General features: G+C 40.5%; 1 protein-coding gene across 4 annotated transcripts in view; it reads right to left on the minus strand.

Annotated features, from left to right (window-relative positions):
* The window catches only part of ephb2b (eph receptor B2b), a 126,104-nt gene that overhangs the window by 71,597 nt on the left and 34,901 nt on the right, over positions 1–19,606 (minus strand). For all 4 annotated transcript variants that reach the window (XM_086293209.1, XM_086293207.1, XM_086293208.1 and 1 more), the window contains exon 2: positions 5,042–5,121. In XM_086293209.1, coding sequence (XP_086149335.1) covers positions 5,042–5,121 — 80 coding nt within the window. The remainder of the gene's footprint in view (positions 1–5,041; positions 5,122–19,606) is intronic.

Genomic DNA, 19,606 nt, shown 5'->3' on the forward strand with positions numbered 1-19,606 from the left:
TAACTCCAAAATTTCATAGACTTAATTGTGAATTACAACAAATCGGTGGTCACTGTAAACTGTAAACAGCATCCCTGTGTTTTACAAATTGCTCGTTTATGTTTAGAAAAAGCATGCCTTGTTGGTTTACCACACAATTACACGTAAGCAGCCGCATTCTTATTTCCAAAGGAATTCTTAGTTATCTTTGATAAATTACAAGGAAACAAATTTCTTTTACAAACATTCTGCAACATGTGCTGCATATTGTCTTTCTGGAAAAGTGTGCACTGCGGTGTGTCCCTAAATGACACGAGATATATCCTGGTACAGCACCACATTATGACACATACATAATGATAACCTAACCCACAGAGTACCTAATTATGCTCTCTGCCGACGCAGGAGACCTCAGTTTTTCTTCCACAGTAGCTGTGTGTGCGCCATGCAGACATAAGTCTATTTCTAAATGACTACTGTTGTTAGTACTTCAGCGTGGCAATGAAGAGGTCAGGAGGTCTGACCTGATGTTCACACGTCTCTCAGCTCCACTTGACAGGAAAACCATTGACCACTTAACCCTCCTCTGCTAGTGCTGTTTTTCATAGCTGATTTTCATTAGGTCAAGCTCTCTGGGTAACTTTAGATAAAACACAGCCACATCAGTTTCTTTGCAGCACATCTTTGAAGCTGTTTATCCTAATAATGTGTTCTTGAAGTGCATAAGTAAGGTGTAAACTTGTTGAAACAGTGCTACACATTTACATATTACCATTACTTTTGTGCAGTCAGTTTCCTTGTGGCCATCTTCACAAAAGCTGCCCAAAGACCCAGTTTAAGTACTGTACACCGAGTGCAGGGGTTTTCATGTGTGGGTGTGCTTAGGCATGGGAAATGCATTTTACTGCCAGAATGTGAGGACTTTTTATTAGGAGATACTTCCTCAACACTTCCTAAATGCCCCTAGCTAAACTTTGGTTTGGTAAATATTATACTGATTCTTAGTGTTTTTATCATTACTATCAAGAATAATGTGGCTGTCTTAGGCACAATATACTGTTTGACTGTCATTTTCCATAATTAAAAAGGAGAGCTGCCTGGCAATACACAGAGAGAGCTATAAAACTTGATTTACACATCCCGAAGCGTAATATTGTTTCATATAAATCACTTCCAAAGACCCACTGTGGGATGACGATTTTGTGGCTTCATTTGAACGAATTTTTTAAAATAATAATTTGACAGACATTATTCAAGTATCCTGTAAAATAAGATAAGAATAATAACAACTGCCATAACATTTCTGACTTTCAGTAATATCATACTGTTTCTTGTTTGCATTGCCATTGTTGTAACATATCACATGCCATGTTAGGATATAGAGTATTTCATGAAGCTACAGAGAACAGTGAAAGCCAACTGCTGGTGCGGCACTCTGCTGGATGTTACTGATCCACGAACTAAGCCCGTGAAGCCATGCATATATATGTGTAAGACAATAGCTTCTGTAAAGCACCTCTTGCTGTTATACTGAGAGGGGGGAGTACGCTCTGTTTCCACACCTGTTGCCCTGGCCCCTAAGGGACAGGCTATCTCCATCACCCTCATTCTTTGCTTTCCAACAGCCCAGGCTTTGGCCAAGCTCAGCCACATCATCATAAAGCCTTAGTGCCCACACCGATAAGGCCAAGCTATACCTGATTAAATCCAAGGGTTTAAGGACTTTACATTTCATTGCACTCCCAATGTGGAACTTTTCCAAAGGAAGCAAGAACTGATTTGGGAAAATAAGAGCCCAAACTAAAAAAAAAAAAAAAAAGGAGAGAGAGAGAGAGAGAGAGAGAGAGAGAGAGAGAGAGAGAGAGAGAGAGAGAGAGAAAATCATATTCATAAAACTGAATATGATTTGGAAAAGAAAATAACCACAAACTCAGGCATTACACCACATTTAACTGGAAGACGTGATTATTGAAGAGCTTAGAGGTCTTTAGTTTGATGTTTAGACTCTAGTTTTACTTATTTTGGCAACCATGAGCATTTTAACTGCATGCACAGAGTTTACAACGGGGACCTTTTCATGTTTCTTTAAATATTCAACTTCTTAGTCTAGAGTTTCCACTTAATATGAAATCTCATTATTAAAAAAAATGGTGAATGAATGTTTTTCTGAATCAAACATTTTGCAAAGATGAAAGAAAAATGTGATGTAAACTGTCTTTGGAGTTTGCATTAGCTCGCTCTCTGCAGATTGAATCCAGAGCTGGCAGGAGAAAATGTTTTGGTATTGATTGTAAAAAATTAGCATGGGAAGAGACAATGTGCCCTCAGGTTGGTAGAGATGAAGCAGTCCTAAATTTTTTACCGTAGAGCTTTGAAGTTGTATCATGGAACTGCTGACGGCCAGCTCTCATCGCTGCATTTTCTTTAACTTTTTTTTTTCTGTGCAAACAGACACAGCGTGATGGAGTATAATTTGAACCATCTTTAATACAAACCACAGAAGCATAAATAATTGAATAAAATCGGCAGAGGTTTTTTGAAATGCACCAGCAAATAAGCCTACAATGTTTTTCTCTCTCTTTTGGATCCATTCTAGGAAGGCAAAAGTCTGTGGTGGAGAAAAAAGTGGAGGAGACTCTGGTTTTGGCTGCTTGAAGTGGGCCTGGCTCGCATGTGGCTTGGAGGAACCAACGCGCTGGCAAACCATGTGGAAATACTGTGCATCAAACACCAACAAGGCTCATAACACATTGCTTCCAGTCTGGCATTAGAACACACATATTTAGCTTTAAATGAACATACTTCACCCATAAAGTGCTTGCCTTGAACCAGAAAGTTCAGATGAGGCTAAAATGTACAACATCTTATTAAAAAAGCTATGTCATTCTCCAACTCCGAGTCTGCCAGCACATCTAAAACCTGCCTATTGTTTTTTTGTCATCATACTTAACCTGCTCTCTCCTCTCCCTAGTGCTGATTGGCTGCAAAGATTGTCCTGCATGCATAAAAAGCCAGAGAAGACCACGGGGTCAGAACTCTCTCTCATTCTCTCTGGTCCCCTCATCTCTCTATCAGCACCGGGATTATTCCTCTTTTTTTTTTTTTGCTTATAATAATTTTGCTTATATAATTTTGTTTATTAATGAGTTGGAAGTCCCGTTTTCAGTTTGGGTTTTATTAATTTACTTTACTAATGCTAACTATGGGGACAATGCTGAATCCAAATAGTCGTGTTGTTGGTTTTGTTTGTTTTAGCAGGGGTTCCCTTCCCTTGTTTTCCATGTTTGTAAGAAATGAGTTTCTACAGCAGTGATGGGACATCTTGTAGGTTTGTTTCTTTTTTGAGGCATGTATTTCTGGACCCTAATATATTTAGGTGCTCGTGCTACTTTTGTCTCCTTGTTTCACTGATAACTTTCATTGTAATCTACCGTTGCATCAGTGAAGCTTCTGCATCTGTTAATTTGTGTGTATTTGCAACACTCTGGCTTGGTTATTTTGGGAATATTTTCCCTCCGCCTGTTACTTTTGAATAACTACAGGATTTATGTGAATTATTGATGTTAATTCAGCGATTTATTTTGAGACTTTACTGAAGTTGTATTTTTCTTTTCAGCTAATTGATGCCCTCAGAGCCTTCAGCTTTCAGACTGGAAACATACATCCTCTCCACTTTGAGCTTTAAGATTCAAAATGTTCCTTTTTTTTGTGATCAACATTTTATTGATTTAAAACGGGGTTGGGGGGGGTAAAATGTTCCTTTTTGATAAAGCTCATATGCTTTTGGCAAGATCAGGTGACCCTGGTCCCTTAGTTATGGTAGTATCGGCTCAGACTGTTGTGGGACTTGTGAGACACTGAGCGTTTCTTCTCGGCTTACCTCTTTCACTTCCAAGGTGTTAAATAACACTGCAGCGTGTCATTAAATTTTGTCTTCTCTTTCTCTCATAGTTTGTGTTTTGTCCCGTCTCCCTATGTCTCCCTATTCCTTTTTCTCTTCTCTTTCTCCTCACCCCCCAACAAGTTGTGGCAGATGGCCGCCCCTCCCTGAGCCGGGTTCTGCCAGTTTTTTCACAAAATGCTTGCTCGTACAGGATTGTCCGATTGTTAGGATTTTCTCTCGAAAACTGTAGGGCAGTATAAAGCATCTTCAGGTAATTATTGTTGTGATTTGACACTATATTAATAGATCTGAACCAAACTGATCTGAACCTAATTTTTAGCTCATGGCTCATTGAGGAACTTGTCCTCTACAGTTTGTTGCGTTTTTTTTTATGTCTGAGCTGTGTTTTTAACAAAGAAATGTGGTTTCATTTAGAGGGCTTTGCAGTTTTGCCGAGCCGTGATAAATTTAATCACTGCATTAAAGATCCTTTGTTGGTTATCGCTACTCGTTCTTCTGTGCCTGTTCAAAGAATCTAAAAAGAAAGCAATCAAATCTGAACTACGGACTGCTATGGTATGAATATTTAAATGCTACGATAAAAACATACAAAGAACACCACAAGTGTGTGGAGTTTGTTATTTCTAAATTCAAGTGATTTCCCGCTCTGCAGAGCAGGCAGGCTCAGTGGTTGATCTTTTGGCCTGAGAGTGAGAAACAAAAACACTGACTACCATCATAAAAAAAGCTTTCATGGGAGAGTGAGCAAATAAGCAAAATTAAAAGCATTTAAACAATTAACCTTATCGACTTTTAAAGAAAGGACAGGGGCACTAAGTACAACAGAGGCTATTACAGGTTAATCATAGAACAGCTGGGAGGGAAAATCTATTTAATAAAGAACTAGGACGATTCCTTGTTCTGTTTTTTGTACTTCTTTCTTGATTGAAACACTGATGTCAAACTGAGAACTTTTCTATTTAGTTCTTGAAAAAAGTGCTACATGGCACAATCTGTGGCACTGTGATAACTGTAATGTTGTGACTGTTATTTCAATGTAAATATGTGACCAAAAACTACATTTAAAAAAAATCTTTGCCACACTTATAAATACTTAAATAATAGCTTAAACGAAATCTTCACTGTCAGAAGTGGCACAAAGTAAAAGCAGGCACTTACACTGTTGTCACTTGACCCTGACACAGGGTAGACAGTCCAGCCGAGCTCCGCCGTGGCTGTAGTGGAGTCCATGAGTGTCTCTGTGGAGAGCCATAAGAAGAGATGGCAGAAACATAATATTACTGGGGTTGAATATGAACTGCTTGAGTCAGACAAACAATTTAAGGGGAAGTCTACAGTATGAAATGTCAAAGTGTTGTAATGCTTACTGAAACATCTGAATATTTCTTTATATTATAAAGGACTGTTTTAAATGTGCTGGAAAAAAGGGGGGAGGATGTCGAATGTTTTCTGTTCCCATTCTCATTTGTCTAGTCAATAAAAAGAACACTAGTTACATTGCTATAAGTTTCATAACAGCTGTGGTGTTATTTGTATGACTTTATAGAAAGAATAGAGCTTAGAGCTCAGAATAACAAAAAACAAATACAATAGAATCTCCATGACATAGAATAGAGGCTACACCCTATACTGCACTGTATATGAGGGAGAGAAACAACTCTGGTAATTGGGGTCAAACAGAAATGTGCCTCCTATCTGTCATGAGGTCATCTGTGCCACACATTCCTCCAGCCTGAACCAACTGTCTGTCATATGCTTACTGAGCCATTGGCACAGTCGCCTCCTTTGCTCGTTTTGCTTAATCTCTGTACCCATGCCCTCACGCCTGCTTTTCCACCACTTCCTCTCACTTGTGCCACACACTTTAACAGAGGGCAGGTCTAATGAATTTCTTCAGCTCATTATGCCTGTGTCTGTCTTGTAGACTAGTGTTGAACTGCAGCAGATGTAGAGACCATTCATCAGGTTCAAGGCGTCAGCTGCAAGTCCAAAATGCCACAGAGGGATTTAGAAGCCCCCTTGACAAACACGGCTACTAAGCTTAACATAAGTCACAGCCAGTGATTGTTATGCAGGGCCAGCAGACAAATGCTTGCTGTGGCTCTTCATTATCATTGTTGAATGGACTGATGGACTAGGTGCTAACAGCGTGGGTTAATTAAAAGTAGAGTCAAGGTTAGATAGATCTGTTTTTTAAATTAATTAATTCATTTTTACGAGTAATAAGTGAATGAAATCAAAGCCAGAGAGGATCTCTGTCTCACAGGACTTTGTTCAGCCCTGTGCATACTCTGAACAAAATCCGTAGCTCTGTAACAGCCTGCAAGAAATGTTGGAGATTTAAAGTTGTTTCATAACCCTGGGTTTTCTCTGATTTTTATTCCAGCAAAGGCAGCAGCTTTTAATTAACAGGTTCCACACACGCTGGTTTATTTCAGGGCCTTGTGCTGACTTTCAGCATCGCACCAGCACTCAGAAGACATAATACCAGATTTCGCATCCTATTCAGTTATCACAAAGTCTAAATCTTATAATTAGGCAGATAAGACTGCAATTGAGCATCTATTGATAACCTTGTGTGTGACTCAGAGCTGAGGAGTCTACATGGGTGTTAGGGAGTGAAATGGTAATTATCCCCCATAATGATAACGATAATTAGTGGAAAGTAAAGTGAGAATAATGAACCCCCTCTGTGGTGGTTAGGGAGTGTTGTGGGGGAACGAGGAGGAAATTTCCCCAGGAATGTAACACTCCAGCCTCCTCTTTCTCTTCTTCTTGTTTTTTCTCTCTCCCTCCATTTGTTGCTTTTCAGTATCCCTCCCGTCACACTATACCGCTTCATTCTTTCTCCAATCTCTCTCTCTTCCTTCTCTCATAGCACACCTCCTCTCAACCCCTTCTTCTCTCCTTTATGCTCAGACTCTCCAGCTATCAGCAGCCCACATGCTGGAAAAGTAGAACCTCTCCCTGAAAGACTGATCACTTTTCTTCCTCCTGCTGTCTACACTCCAGTCCGCGGCAGCCACACCGATTCATTACCTCCCGTGGAGCAGAGCGGCACATAGCTCTCCACTGTCAGCCACTGCCTCGTTTTCAGTGTGAACCCCCAGCTGTGGCAGAGCATGGCTGCTCAGCACGACCCTTTGGCTATTAATCAAAAAGAGGACATGGTACAGAGGTTCTCATCTAAATCCAGCAACAGGAATCACTTATTTTGGTTTGTTCTTGTGGGCAGTTGTTTACAGTGTGAGGATTTGAATTCTGACACTCTTGGGAATAGCACTGACGTATTGATATCAAGCTACCGCTGGTTCATCTGGTTGTTATGATCGGTACCATTGGGGTTGTTTCCAGCCTCAGAATGGGCAAGTTGGGGGTCCACATACAGTTAAGGCTTATTAACAGACAGGCTTCGTTTTGGATTTTACTGCCACTTTTAAATAGTTAAAATAACAAAAAACAAAAGAAAGAAAAATGACCATTAATAAAACAGATCACAGAAAAGTATAAAATCAGGTACAATCAATCAGGGCAAGTTTTATTAAAGGCCTTTAATTAGATGATTTAAAATGCCTAACAGACCTCACAAGACTTCCATTAGGCCTTTAATAGAAAAAACAGATTAATAACACATGGTGCTCACGTTACACTGGAAGTCTAAATTACCTGTCTGTCAACTAACTCAATTACAGGATATCAATCAAGGTATATTTGAAACATATGTGTTAAATAATGACTATTCTCTTTGCTGTATTTGACTGAAGAATATTTCCTGTTCTGTGAAAAATGTTATCAAATTTAAAAGCACCCCAATGTGGGCTTATTAAATATTAAAAGTGACTGAGTACTTGGTGTGTACATTATTTCTTCATTTGGAAAAAAAATCAAAACAAAACAAAAAACTTTTTTTGTGAAAAACTTTTTTAGACATGCGTTTTGTAATTGAGAAAAAAATTTAGCATGGGAAGAGACTTCCCCCCCAATCGCTCTCTAAACTTAAATAGTCATTAAAAGATTGTAGGTTTTTCCCCCCCCAGAAAGTCTTCCAGATGATCTCTTCATTACCAAACAAGTTGGCATTTTGCAATATATCCCCCTAACACTGGAAACTGTGTAATGGATTTTTCCAACACCAGAATCTGTTGTTCAGAAGGACACAGATCTGATGACAAACTGCAGCCTCTCAATTTCCCACTTACAGCAGAGAGTGTCTTTGTATTGTTTGTGCGGCAGCTGAGGGATGCAGCTCGTGGGAAAATGGACACCGTGTTGGCGGTCGAAAACAGCAACGATATTTCTCTCGACAAAGAAATGCTTTCAAATATGAAGCATTAATGAGCCAACCTTTCTCAGATCACAGACAGCGATAACAATTTGACAGTAAATAATTAAATGTTGGATGTCTTCCCCCCCCCATTTCAAACCTGATACCCTTGACTTTGGAGGGTACTATGAATATGCAATGAGACCTAGGAATTTAAGAAAAGCCTACTAGGCTGAGAGTGCTTCCTCCAACACTTCCTGAGACTAAGGAGAGAGTTTAGTGCTGATCTGAGAGAGAGCTCTCCAGTGAGAGGCTGTCTGAAGTGACAGGCGGGGGGAGTGGAGGGGGGGGGGGGGGCAGTGGTACTATAACAACACTCTTCTTCTCTAAGAGGGGTCAACGCTGCATCTCAGCTTTCTAAAGAAAGCAGCAGCATTTTCAATGAGGGATACAGAGAAGAGCTGTTCACAGAAAAGACATTTCAGCTGAAACAACCATAGCGAGAAAGAAAATAAACATTTTGAACATGCAAATGTGTGCTGAAAACTTCAGACTGAAAGGAATCTAGTGTGTACACTATTGTGTTCAAGCACTAATGAATGAGAGGAATAAATGATATCATTGATAGGTGCTGTGTAAAATCTTTTCATGCATTATTCTTTTTTTCTGCAGAAGTTGTGGTCCAGGTATTTCCTTTTCCCCTTTTTCACAGTCGGTTTGTACTACTGCGTGAGCACTCATGATTTGGCCAAAGGGCATAGAAATCAGTTTTTGATAGATAGAAAACCAATTAGTTAGAGGAGACAGACAGAATCCCGCAATCTGAGTGATAGATGGCTCTCCTGCCAAAGTTAATCTTTAAACTAAACCTGTACACCTTTTCCCAGGGCAGGTAACACAAAGAGCACAGCTTTTCAAATAGAAAGCCGTCTCCTGGCTTTCAATCACATACAAGTACATAGTGTACATGCTGTTACACGCTCATGTGTAATTATATAGTGAGATATTTCTCCTTCACTTTCTTTTAGCAGCATGAAGAACCCAATTGACAAATTGCTTTGCAGCTTATTGCATCACTGCTGAAAGAAAAATCCTGCATATAAATTAGTCTGACATGGTAGCTTTAAACAGAATCAAAGAGAACATACAGATTGTTTTCCCCCCCAAACAAACTAGCCTATATTTAGACCCTTTAGGTTTAATGCGAGTATTTTAAAGATGCAATTGACCTCTAAAAACAGCATGAAGCAGCTTAGAAGTAAGATTTCTTTTTATCTTTCTTGCAACCAGAACTGTAACCTCTGTTTTGAATGGAACAAATCCCTCAACGCTCACTTCAGCATCGGCATAAACCGCATATGGTTCTTTCCGTTGCTGTGATAATGTCATCTAACAGAGCTAAAAAGCAGCTAAACATTCTCCTCATAAAATCCAAGCTGTGTAAAGTTCAGTTTAACCACTGTTGAATTCTGCATGTGTATCACGTTCTACTACACCGAACACCTGAAACCACAATATTTAATGGCAAATGTGGGAAGATTGTAGTATGCAGTGCAGTTGTAGAGTAACATGAGCAAGCTGTTCCTAAAAACAGAATCCTATAGAGTGGACCCAGCACGGAAATCTGCCCAGATTAAGGAGAAAGGGAATGATATACCCTGAGGGAGCCACTGCTAGTGCAGAGACATGATTCATAGCTTTAATGATGGACAAGGCTACTGTATGGCCTGTTGGAAATAATAACAGTCTGTTTCATTTAGAAATAGGAAGTGGATGGAGCCCCTGGTCTAGAGCAACTTAGCTCAACTCATCTGTCAGCACAAGCTGGGCCCATTAAAGGTACTGTAGAGCTCCCACCACTGTCACAGAACAGCTTATCCCTGTGTGTTAAATGAATTTTTAATCCCACTTTTACAATGAAACAGGCTTTGTGGACCATGCACTATGGACCCAAACACCAGAAATACAGCTTTTCTTTCTCAAAGTGTACAAGGCAGACTGGCATACAGCCCTGGGTGTACAGGTGTGTCAGTAGTGAGACATATCAGAGAGATTTATAGCGTGTGTAGATTACTAATGAGTTCCAGAACTATTCAGAATTGAGATGATGGTGTAGGTGTGTTAGGAAAGACCATACACTGTGCGCACCGCGGATGACGTCAGTGCGCACACTGTGTCTGAGTAGGATGTGCGGAAGTGCTTCAGGAAGGTGAACGCACGCAAAGCTACTGGTCCGGACGGGATTCCCGGCCGCGTCCTCAGGTCATGCGCGGCTCAGCTGGCTGGAGTGTTCACGCACATCTTCAACCTTTCCCTCTCTCTGTCTGTAGTCCCAGCCTGCTTCAAAATGGCCACCATCGTCCCTGTACCCAAATCCTCCACCATCTCCTCATTGAACGACTGGCGACCTGTAGCCCTGACCCCCATCGTAAGCAAATGCTTCGAGAAGCTGGTCAGGGACTTCATCTGCTCTGCACTACCCGACTCACTGGACCCTCTACAGTTTGCATACCGCCACAACAGGTCCACTGATGATGCCATAGCCCTGACACTACACACTGCCCTGTCACACCTGGAGAAGAGAGACACGTATGTGAGGATGCTGTTTGTAGATTACAGCTCAGCATTCAATACCATCGTTCCCTCGAAGCTGGACAGGAAACTGCAGGATCTAGGACTGAGCAGCTCCCTCTGCAGCTGGATCCTTAGCTTCCTGTCTGACAGACGCCAGGTGGTCAGACTGGGCAGCATCACCTCATCCCCCATCACACTGAACACTGGTGCTCCACAGGGGTGTGTACTGAGCCCTCTCCTGTACTCACTCTACACCTACGACTGCACAGCCACTAACAGCTCCAACATCATTGTGAAGTTTGCGGACGACACTACAGTGGTGGGTCTTATCACCAACGGTGATGAGACGGCTTACAGGGAGGAGGTCAGCACCCTGACCCACTGGTGTCAAGACAACCATCTCACCCTCAACGTCGCAAAGACAAAGGAGTTGATAGTGGACTTCCGGAGGTGCAGAGAAGTACACACCCCCATCACCATCAACGGCGCTGCTGTGGAGAGAGTGAGCAGCTTCCAGTTCCTTGGCGTACACCTGGCTGAGGATCTTACGTGGTCAGTACACACAAACAAAACAGTGAAGAAGGCCCAGCAGCGCCTCTTCTTTCTCAGGAGACTGAAAAGATTCGGCATGAGCCCCCGCATCCTCAGGACCTTCTATCACTGTGCCATTGAGAGCATCCTCACTGGATGCATCACCACCTGGTATGGCAACAGCACCGCCTACAACTGCAAAGCTCTCCAGCGAGTAGTGCGGTGCTCTGAACAGATAATTGGAGGTGAGCTTCCCTCCCTCCAAGACATCTACAGGAAGCGGTGCCTGAGGAAAGCGGGGAGGATCATCAAGGACTCCAGTCACCCCAGCCATAAACTGTTCAGACTGCTTCCATCAGGAAGGAGGTTCTGCAGCATCCGGTCCCGTACCAGCAGACTGAGAGACAGCTTTTTCCATCAGGCCATCAGACTGCTGAACACGTCATAGACACCTCAGCTTCACTACTGGAACTTCAACATTATGCACTCCACACTGTATATAAATGCCACTTGTTTTGCACATATTCAACTCTGTATATTTTATTATTATTATTATTATTATTATTATTATTATTATTATTATTATTATTATTATTATTTTATTTTATTTTATTACTATTTAATTTGTAAAAATGTGTATACACACACACACACACACACACACACACACACACACACACACACACACACGTAGGAAAATATTTAGTATACACATCCAGAAATGCATACACTATTATATATTGTACATATATTTATTAGTTTCAGGTTGGCCATTCTTGTATTTTGCTCGTTTGTGTTGTTGTGTTTGCACATCTCTGTTGCTTGTGGGGCTCGCACACAAGAATTTCACTCGCATGTGCTGTGCCAGTGTGCCTGCACATGTGATGTGACAATAAAAAGTGATTTGATTTGATTTGATTTGATATATAAGATAGACACCATTAACCATGTTAATGCTTGTAAGGTTAGCTATACAACATTCATAAGCTGTATGGCTCTAAAGCATACACATCTGCTAATTAGTGATATGTAACAGAATCATAAAAACACAAGAATTTTACTCAACAGGAGTGAAGCTCCAACTTTTCAGATGCTCTACTATACAGCAAGAGATACTATTTATCAGGTAATTTTATTTAAAACATTTTCAAAAGGCACTAACAGCACAAACATGACAGAAAGATTCAGTTCAGTAACTTTAATTAGCAGAAACAAGGCCTACCACTACTTGCTACACTACTTGCTACACAAAGCACCCATGGCCCAAACCAGTGTCCAGTGAGTTCTTTTAAAGGAGAAAAAAAAAACTAAAAAGGAAAAAAAAATATATCCGTAGGGGCTAAAACCCATTACTTGTAATAGGCTGTAAAGAGTATCTTTCATATGATGGACACTTTAACACGGGATTGCCTTTATTTTGGAGCCAGCCTCAAGTGGTCATTAGAGGAACTACAGGTTTATGCTCTTCTGCTTTGGCTTCATTTTTCAGTCTTGGGTAGGACTCAAAATTCAGCCCCACTTCATCAAGGATGCAGAGTGTTGGGTTTTCCAAGGCAGAGAAAGATGGGCAGTTGATTTTGGCAGAGCATGGTGCAGAGTGAAATATAGTACAACACTGACAACACGGACACACAGAAAGTAGAGCACTCTCACAGCACTAATGGTTGACAGAATGATACAGCATGGCATTCCCAGGAGGCCTCAAGCAGGATGTACGACAGTAATCCCTACACAGCCAAGCTGTGTTATCAGTCAATGTAACTTAACTTGTCAGCAATGCCATGGGACAACAGCCAAAAAACAAATGTAAGAGATGCAAAAACTGTGACTTGACGTATGTCAGGTTCTCAAACGGCCTGCCATTAACAAACTTAGCATCTCATGGGTTCTTTTAATTTTTGTGATGACAGAAGACAGCTTAAGGTTGTGTGTACTGTAAACGTAAAAACAGCCAGGTACTCTTTGAGTTGCTGTATCTCCCTACACAGTTTGTATTTTCTTATTTAGCCAATCCATTTTGCTTATTTAATGTAAACAAGCAGAGTAGCATGAAAACATAACTAAATTGCCTTTTATGGGCCTGCTTATAAAAAGTACTATACTATAGGTATAATAAGCATGTTTGGCTTTTTATGTCAGTAGGCTTGCAGGTTTCTATAGTTTATAGATATATAGTAAATGTTTCACGAGTAATGAATCCTAACTTTTTGTTGGATAGGTAGTAAAAGAAGTCTTTTATTCACAGAAAAACTTTCCAAACTAGTTAGACGTTGAGAAAAGTAGAGGGCGTTTTTTGTAATCATTTAACAACTGCCACCACCCCACATTACCTTTGACTACAATACTACTGTTGTGCCAGTCATGCGAAAGTGCAGATTTTCATAGACGATATGTTTTTGCTATCAGTGACACCTGTAGGGGCGCATCATTAAGGACGTTTTACCCTTAAAATAGTTCAGTTAGAAGACACCATATTTCATGGTAGAGATACGTCAATCTAAGCAATAAACTGTGAGCGGGAACAGTCACCTGGCCTCACATAAGCCGTCTGAAAGAAACCTGGCTAATAACACACGCTTGAGGATTTATTAGTACGCCTTCCATATTTCCCAAAAATGCCTGACACTCCAACAAGACCTGGTTAAACAATCAGTACATTTCAAATTTTGCAGCGGAAAATTCTGTAAAAGTGGTTCCGCAGTTTTATAAGCAGCAGCTGAAGTGAACATGTGTATGACTCAAAAAAGAGGCCATACTAGTGACATTCCTCTAACCATCCAATCATTTTAAGTCTTGTATGAGCACTCTGGTGTTCATCCATGAGTGTGGTTGAAATACCTGCAGCAAAGTTAGACAGGGATGCACAAATCACCTTTCATCAAAGTGACAGCTTTTCAGAAACCACTACTAATTGACTTGATGGAAATAATCACCACCAGCCTCCCACACCTTGCCTACAAGCCATTAGTCAAAAGCGGTTGATTAAAAACGTACAATGCTCACGGAAAAACAAGTTTTCTCTCCTTCTCCTTTCTTTTTTGATCTTCCTAGAGGCCTTTTAGGAGCTGTGTGATCACGATATGCTTGTATTAGTCCTAAAGATGAGATGTTCCCCCCCAGCTTAAAATATACTCAGAGAGTGTGGAAGCAAAGGGACCAATTTCCCCTCCTAATTTGCCCTACATGAGATGAGATCTGTGGCAGTCAAGGGACCAGCTATCTCCATGCCTACCAGTTTGATTGGCAGCTCTGGCAAAAATGAGGAAAATATGATGCAAGAAAAAATGCTTTGGAGATTTAATACAAGGAGAATCCCCCAGAGTTCAACTCTGGGTTGAAAAGAAAGTGTATGTCTAGGTATGTTTGTGTGAAAGCGAGGTAGGTGAAAGCGAGGTAGGTACCCTTTTTATTGTGCTGGCCTGTCCTTGCTCGGCTGATAAAAAGGATTCTACTATATATTAGCAGCCAAGTCAAGCCATTAAAGTCTGACAAACAAATTTAGTTTACAACCTATTCTACATTCTTTTAAAGACTGTCGTCCTTTGAAAGTTGCTTTAAAACCGGTTGTAAATTCCAGTGCATGGGCACTGGATCTTTATCATTTGAGGTTTGTTGATAAGGTTCCTTTAAGTTCCGAGCTGGATTTTGGCCAAAGACTAATTAGCTTCATTGAAAAATACATTTGATAGTTTTTACAGTCACATTGAAGGCTCCACTAAGATAGTCCCAACAAAAGGGAACCTATAAACTGAACAGGATTGATTGACACCAGATTGATAAACATTTAATAAGAATTACAGCAAAGAATGCTGTACAGTACCATTACGTGCATTACAAAATGTGCAAGACAGTGGCTTCGGTTTATGGTACTTAAAAGTAAATATTTCTCTCCAGTAATCTTTCTTATATCTCTATGCTTAAGACGGCTTTTAAGTATTTAGTTTGAATTATGACTTTTTTCAGCAGCATTAAGCCCTAATCAAGACATATCAAGACAGCTCCACAAATGACAGTGAGAATCTGCAGCAGTTCTCATATACTGAAGTGTATCTGCGAAACAACACAGATTTTTTTTTAAACACCCTAATTTGATTTCTGGGTCAAGTACTGGGGGAAAAAACAAGACGACCCCTAAGACTGTTGTGTTTAATGATAAATGCAGCTCATCTGGAGCTGTAAATGTTTCACAAAACCTAAATAAATGAGTAGCTTTTCCTTGGTGCAAAACAGTATTTGTCACAGGCTAAGTTGTGATTACAAGCAATCAAGGACGCAAACAGGAACCTTCATCTGTGAAGAGGTTGGATACAAAATAAAGCAGTAACATTTAATAATTTAAAAATCATTTATACCAAGAGAGTCTGAAAACACAGCAAACCGTTGAAGTCATTTAAGAAATATACCGGTACCTGGTTTCTGTGTTTCACCTTTGATAGCTCATGAACTGTCTGCTATTGAATAACCAAGGTTGTAAGATGTGGCCTTGCTCTATCTACACAAGGACACCAATATGCTCCCTGTATGACACATCCATGTTCATCAACAACAACTCTATTTATCATCTTACCTTTTTAAATTGTGTGTGTTGTTAAATAGCTTTGGAGATATGAAGAATCACTGTCTGCTACAGTTACCAGCGTTTAAACACTGGTTCTATTAGTTCAAGTTCTATATTATATCAGGAAAGACAAATAATATTATAATTGCTCATTATATCAAATCTTTTCAAAAAATGTTGTTGTTATGTTAAGATATGAGATTAGAAGCTAGCATGATACTATATGAACATGCTTTGACTTGCTGTGTTAACTTTACTGGAATTCAAGACACTGTTCAAGCATGTCAATGAATTCACACACGGTGGAATCAATAAATAAATCAAAATAATTAAGATTGAAGGGGGGGAAGAAATGTCACCGTCAAAAATGCCATTCAACCAAATCTGCCCTTTTCCATCCAGAGTTTTCTGTTAAGCTTCCAGGTACAACATTTCATGCCTGCATGTCATCTGGAGGAATTTTAACAGCGTTATTGATGTGTGAGAGGTCAAACTAGGGAAGCTGATCTCTTGACAGTCAATACAGCCTGTCTGCCAAGAAAGTCATCACATCAGACTTTCTCTGTCTGGGCAGATATTGCTGCCTCCACATGTAGACAGACCCACACACCACCCAAATCCCATGCTAGTTAATCAACTGCACGGGGTACTAAGCCAATATATTTTCTCACTTCTTTGTTGCTAATGTTATGGAAAGAATGATACTTAAGATAAGAGGCTTTAAATAATGTATGCACATTAAAAAGTAATGAGGTAGGTGCAGAAAAAGAAAATGCTCTATGCGGTTGAGCAACTTACAATAAAATGGTGCTGTTAAGGATGTTACGGACCGATCATGTGAAAGAGGGAGGGTAGATGGAGGAGTGTAATGTATATTAATGGGTATCTTTATTTGTGTTTTACAAGGCCTGTTGCTGTGTGAGGAGGGCTAAAGAAGAGTAATGATTCATTTCCTTTTAGCAGTACACCAAAGATTTCCTGTTTGCAATTATCCTCATTTACATTCATTTCCTTCTCTACCATATTTTCTTTTCTTGTTTCCACTGACTGTCCTGTTTCCTACAGTCCACCTCATCTGAACCCCATCGTCCCATCTCCACCCCAGATCATAGGTATTGTTTCCTCTCTGCTACCACCTGACATTGCTTTATTACATCCACCCCATTATCAGCTCTAATCCCCCACACTCTGTGACCCAGAGAGAAAGAAAGCGTACCTCCTAACAGGCATGACTGTTTAACTATCACCACCGCTGTCTGTCCCCACCCTGCTTTTCCTGATGAGGACCACACATTTCATGGAAGAGGAAGGCAAGGGGGATCACACGGGAGGAAAGGCATACTGGCGGATTCCAGGCCTGTGAGCTAGCTCCTCTCCCTCTCTAGCTGTGGAAGAGTTATGGTGGGGTCACAACCTTCTGAAGGTCTATAAAGCAGAGAATGGGAGGCAGTGGGAGGCAGTGGAAGGCAGTACCTCAGTCATATACTTTCCTGCCTGCATGCCTGCTTCACTGCTGGGACCATTACCGCATCCAATCACACAGACACAGAGCAACAACAGGCCACAGAATAACCCAAATATCACTTACGGTACAGGCACCCCTAAAGCCCCAGCAATCAACATCCTCTTAATCAACAACTGCACGGCACAATGGAAATTGTGTTGCCCAACCATTAAGGCACCTTGAGGACTTACTGTTAGTCAAACTAACATACACTGGGAGACATTGGATACCAGTGGAGCACAAACACAGAGCTAATGGTTTCACGGTGGTCAGCTGTGAAAGAAGACAGAAGCTAAATGAGAGAAGGGGAGAGAAAAGGGAAAAAAGAGAGAAAAGATGGAGGGGACTTAAAGAAAGCAAGACAGCGCTACCTTGGAGACTGTTTATACAAGGCAAAAGCCTCTTCCCTGATCTGTGCCAGCCCTCAGACAGTGTACCCTTCATCTGAAATGAGGGCCAGCCTGAGCATATTAAATTGCTTAAAGTGGGTTTTTAAAGAAACTTTAAGTCTCAAAGGCCTGCTACTGTTTCACAAAAGTGTCAAGAAGTTAAACAACTGCATAAGAATAGTGTTACACAATTATTACAATTTAAAATGATTAACTTTACAAGCAGACTTCAATATTTTCAGGAATTTAATTTTTTATTGCTAAAGGGCACTTTGTCTGGATATAAACAAGGTTTGGATAAAACAAATAAAAATTTGAGAAAGAACAAAAATATAAACTCTCGTTCTATTTGGCCATACAATTAAAAACACTTTCCACTGCAAATGTACCAACACAACTCTGCCTAAAGCAAAGATTCTTTGCTTTTAAGAAATCCCCCTTTTAAGGTTTCATAGTACTCGCATAGCAAGTTGGCTTAGTGTATCTGTCATGTGGCATTATGTCGGGAACAGGAAGGTGTGCGCCAGACTTGGCCATTCGCCTATAAACTTGGATAAATGTTTGCATTACAACCTGCAAGGTAAACAGACAGCGTCTGGCTCAAGTTAAATCCAGAGATGCTTTGTGGTTTTCTGTGGAATGCAAAGTCCTTCTCTCCTGTGAAGAAGTGAACCCTCCTTCTGTTTGTTCTACAGCCATTACAGCCACTTAGCCTGACAGAGTACTTTGTTTCCCTTATCTCCTCAACAGCTAAAACGCATAAGTGTATTTTCAGCGTCTGTTCAACCTTGAGTTTAACTCCTATCGCCATATTTACTTGTGACACACATGAAAGATTGTTTTTTATGACTGCTTGCCCAGAAACTAAGAAAAAAAAGCTTCTTTATGTGAGCAACTTTAAGGTTCATTCCAACAGGAAAAAGACAAAAGGCATATTTCAGTGCCAAGTGCTGCCTCTGACAGCTGAACACAGAAGTAAGACATACAAACAGAACTTGTGCTGACTAATGGCAGGAGATAGCACTGCCTAGCAGTAAGTCAAAGGAAAAGAAAATATTGTTGTTTGAGTGATTTTACTGATATTACTCAAAGTCAAGAAATAAAAGTATCTTCAAGAAACCAGAGCAACACTTGTTTCTGTGCAGGTTAGAAAATAACTGTTCTAGAATTCTGTTAACAGTAAAGACCACGTCCTGCTTTCTCTATCCATAATAATCATATGGGTTTGCAGGATGTAAAGTATGGCATCTTCCCAAGTACGCAAGGGTGTCCAAGGCTCAGCGGACTGTCAACGTCAACTTTCAGCCCAAAGTTTGTGACCATGTGGACGGTATGCAGTGCAATTACCAGAAGAAATAAAATAGATGCCTAGTTCGACGTAAGGCTGTACAGGCCTTTTCCCCATTATATATACTTCAATAATTCATCATGAAAAAATACAATGACAAGCAGATGATTTTGAACTGAACAAAAACCCTGCCCCAGGTCTGGCTGTTGTACTTGAAAAGCAGAAAAGAAACAATCTCCAGCTCCAGGCCACTCCAGAACTTGGCACATCTCAAGGATAAACACCGACACAATGCTAAGTAGCTGGCATACTTTGCAGGGCAAAGACTGTACCCAAAAGTTATCACATCTCAGCCACAACTACCTTCAGAAACATACACAGGAGCTCTGTGTGTTGATCTGTAACTCATTTACTAGAAACGTATCCTGTGTCCTGTTGTATGAACTGAGTTGCATGCATGCCCATACAAGAAGGACTTAAAAGACTTTAGTTCTTCTAGTCAAGATAACATCACCTAGAGGACAGGAGGGAGTGATAAAGTGGAACTGCTTATCAGACGGGGAAAAACGTGTTGAGCTTCATGATTACAGACAGTGCTCTCAACAACCAGATATT

The sequence above is a fragment of the Aulonocara sp. 'chitande type north' Nkhata Bay genome, linkage group LG5 (genome assembly GCF_057382095.1).
Source record: "Aulonocara sp. 'chitande type north' Nkhata Bay isolate Kocher_YH1m ecotype deep benthic linkage group LG5, A_spYH_male_GT1.1, whole genome shotgun sequence".
Classification (NCBI taxonomy): domain Eukaryota; kingdom Metazoa; phylum Chordata; class Actinopteri; order Cichliformes; family Cichlidae; genus Aulonocara; species Aulonocara sp. 'chitande type north' Nkhata Bay.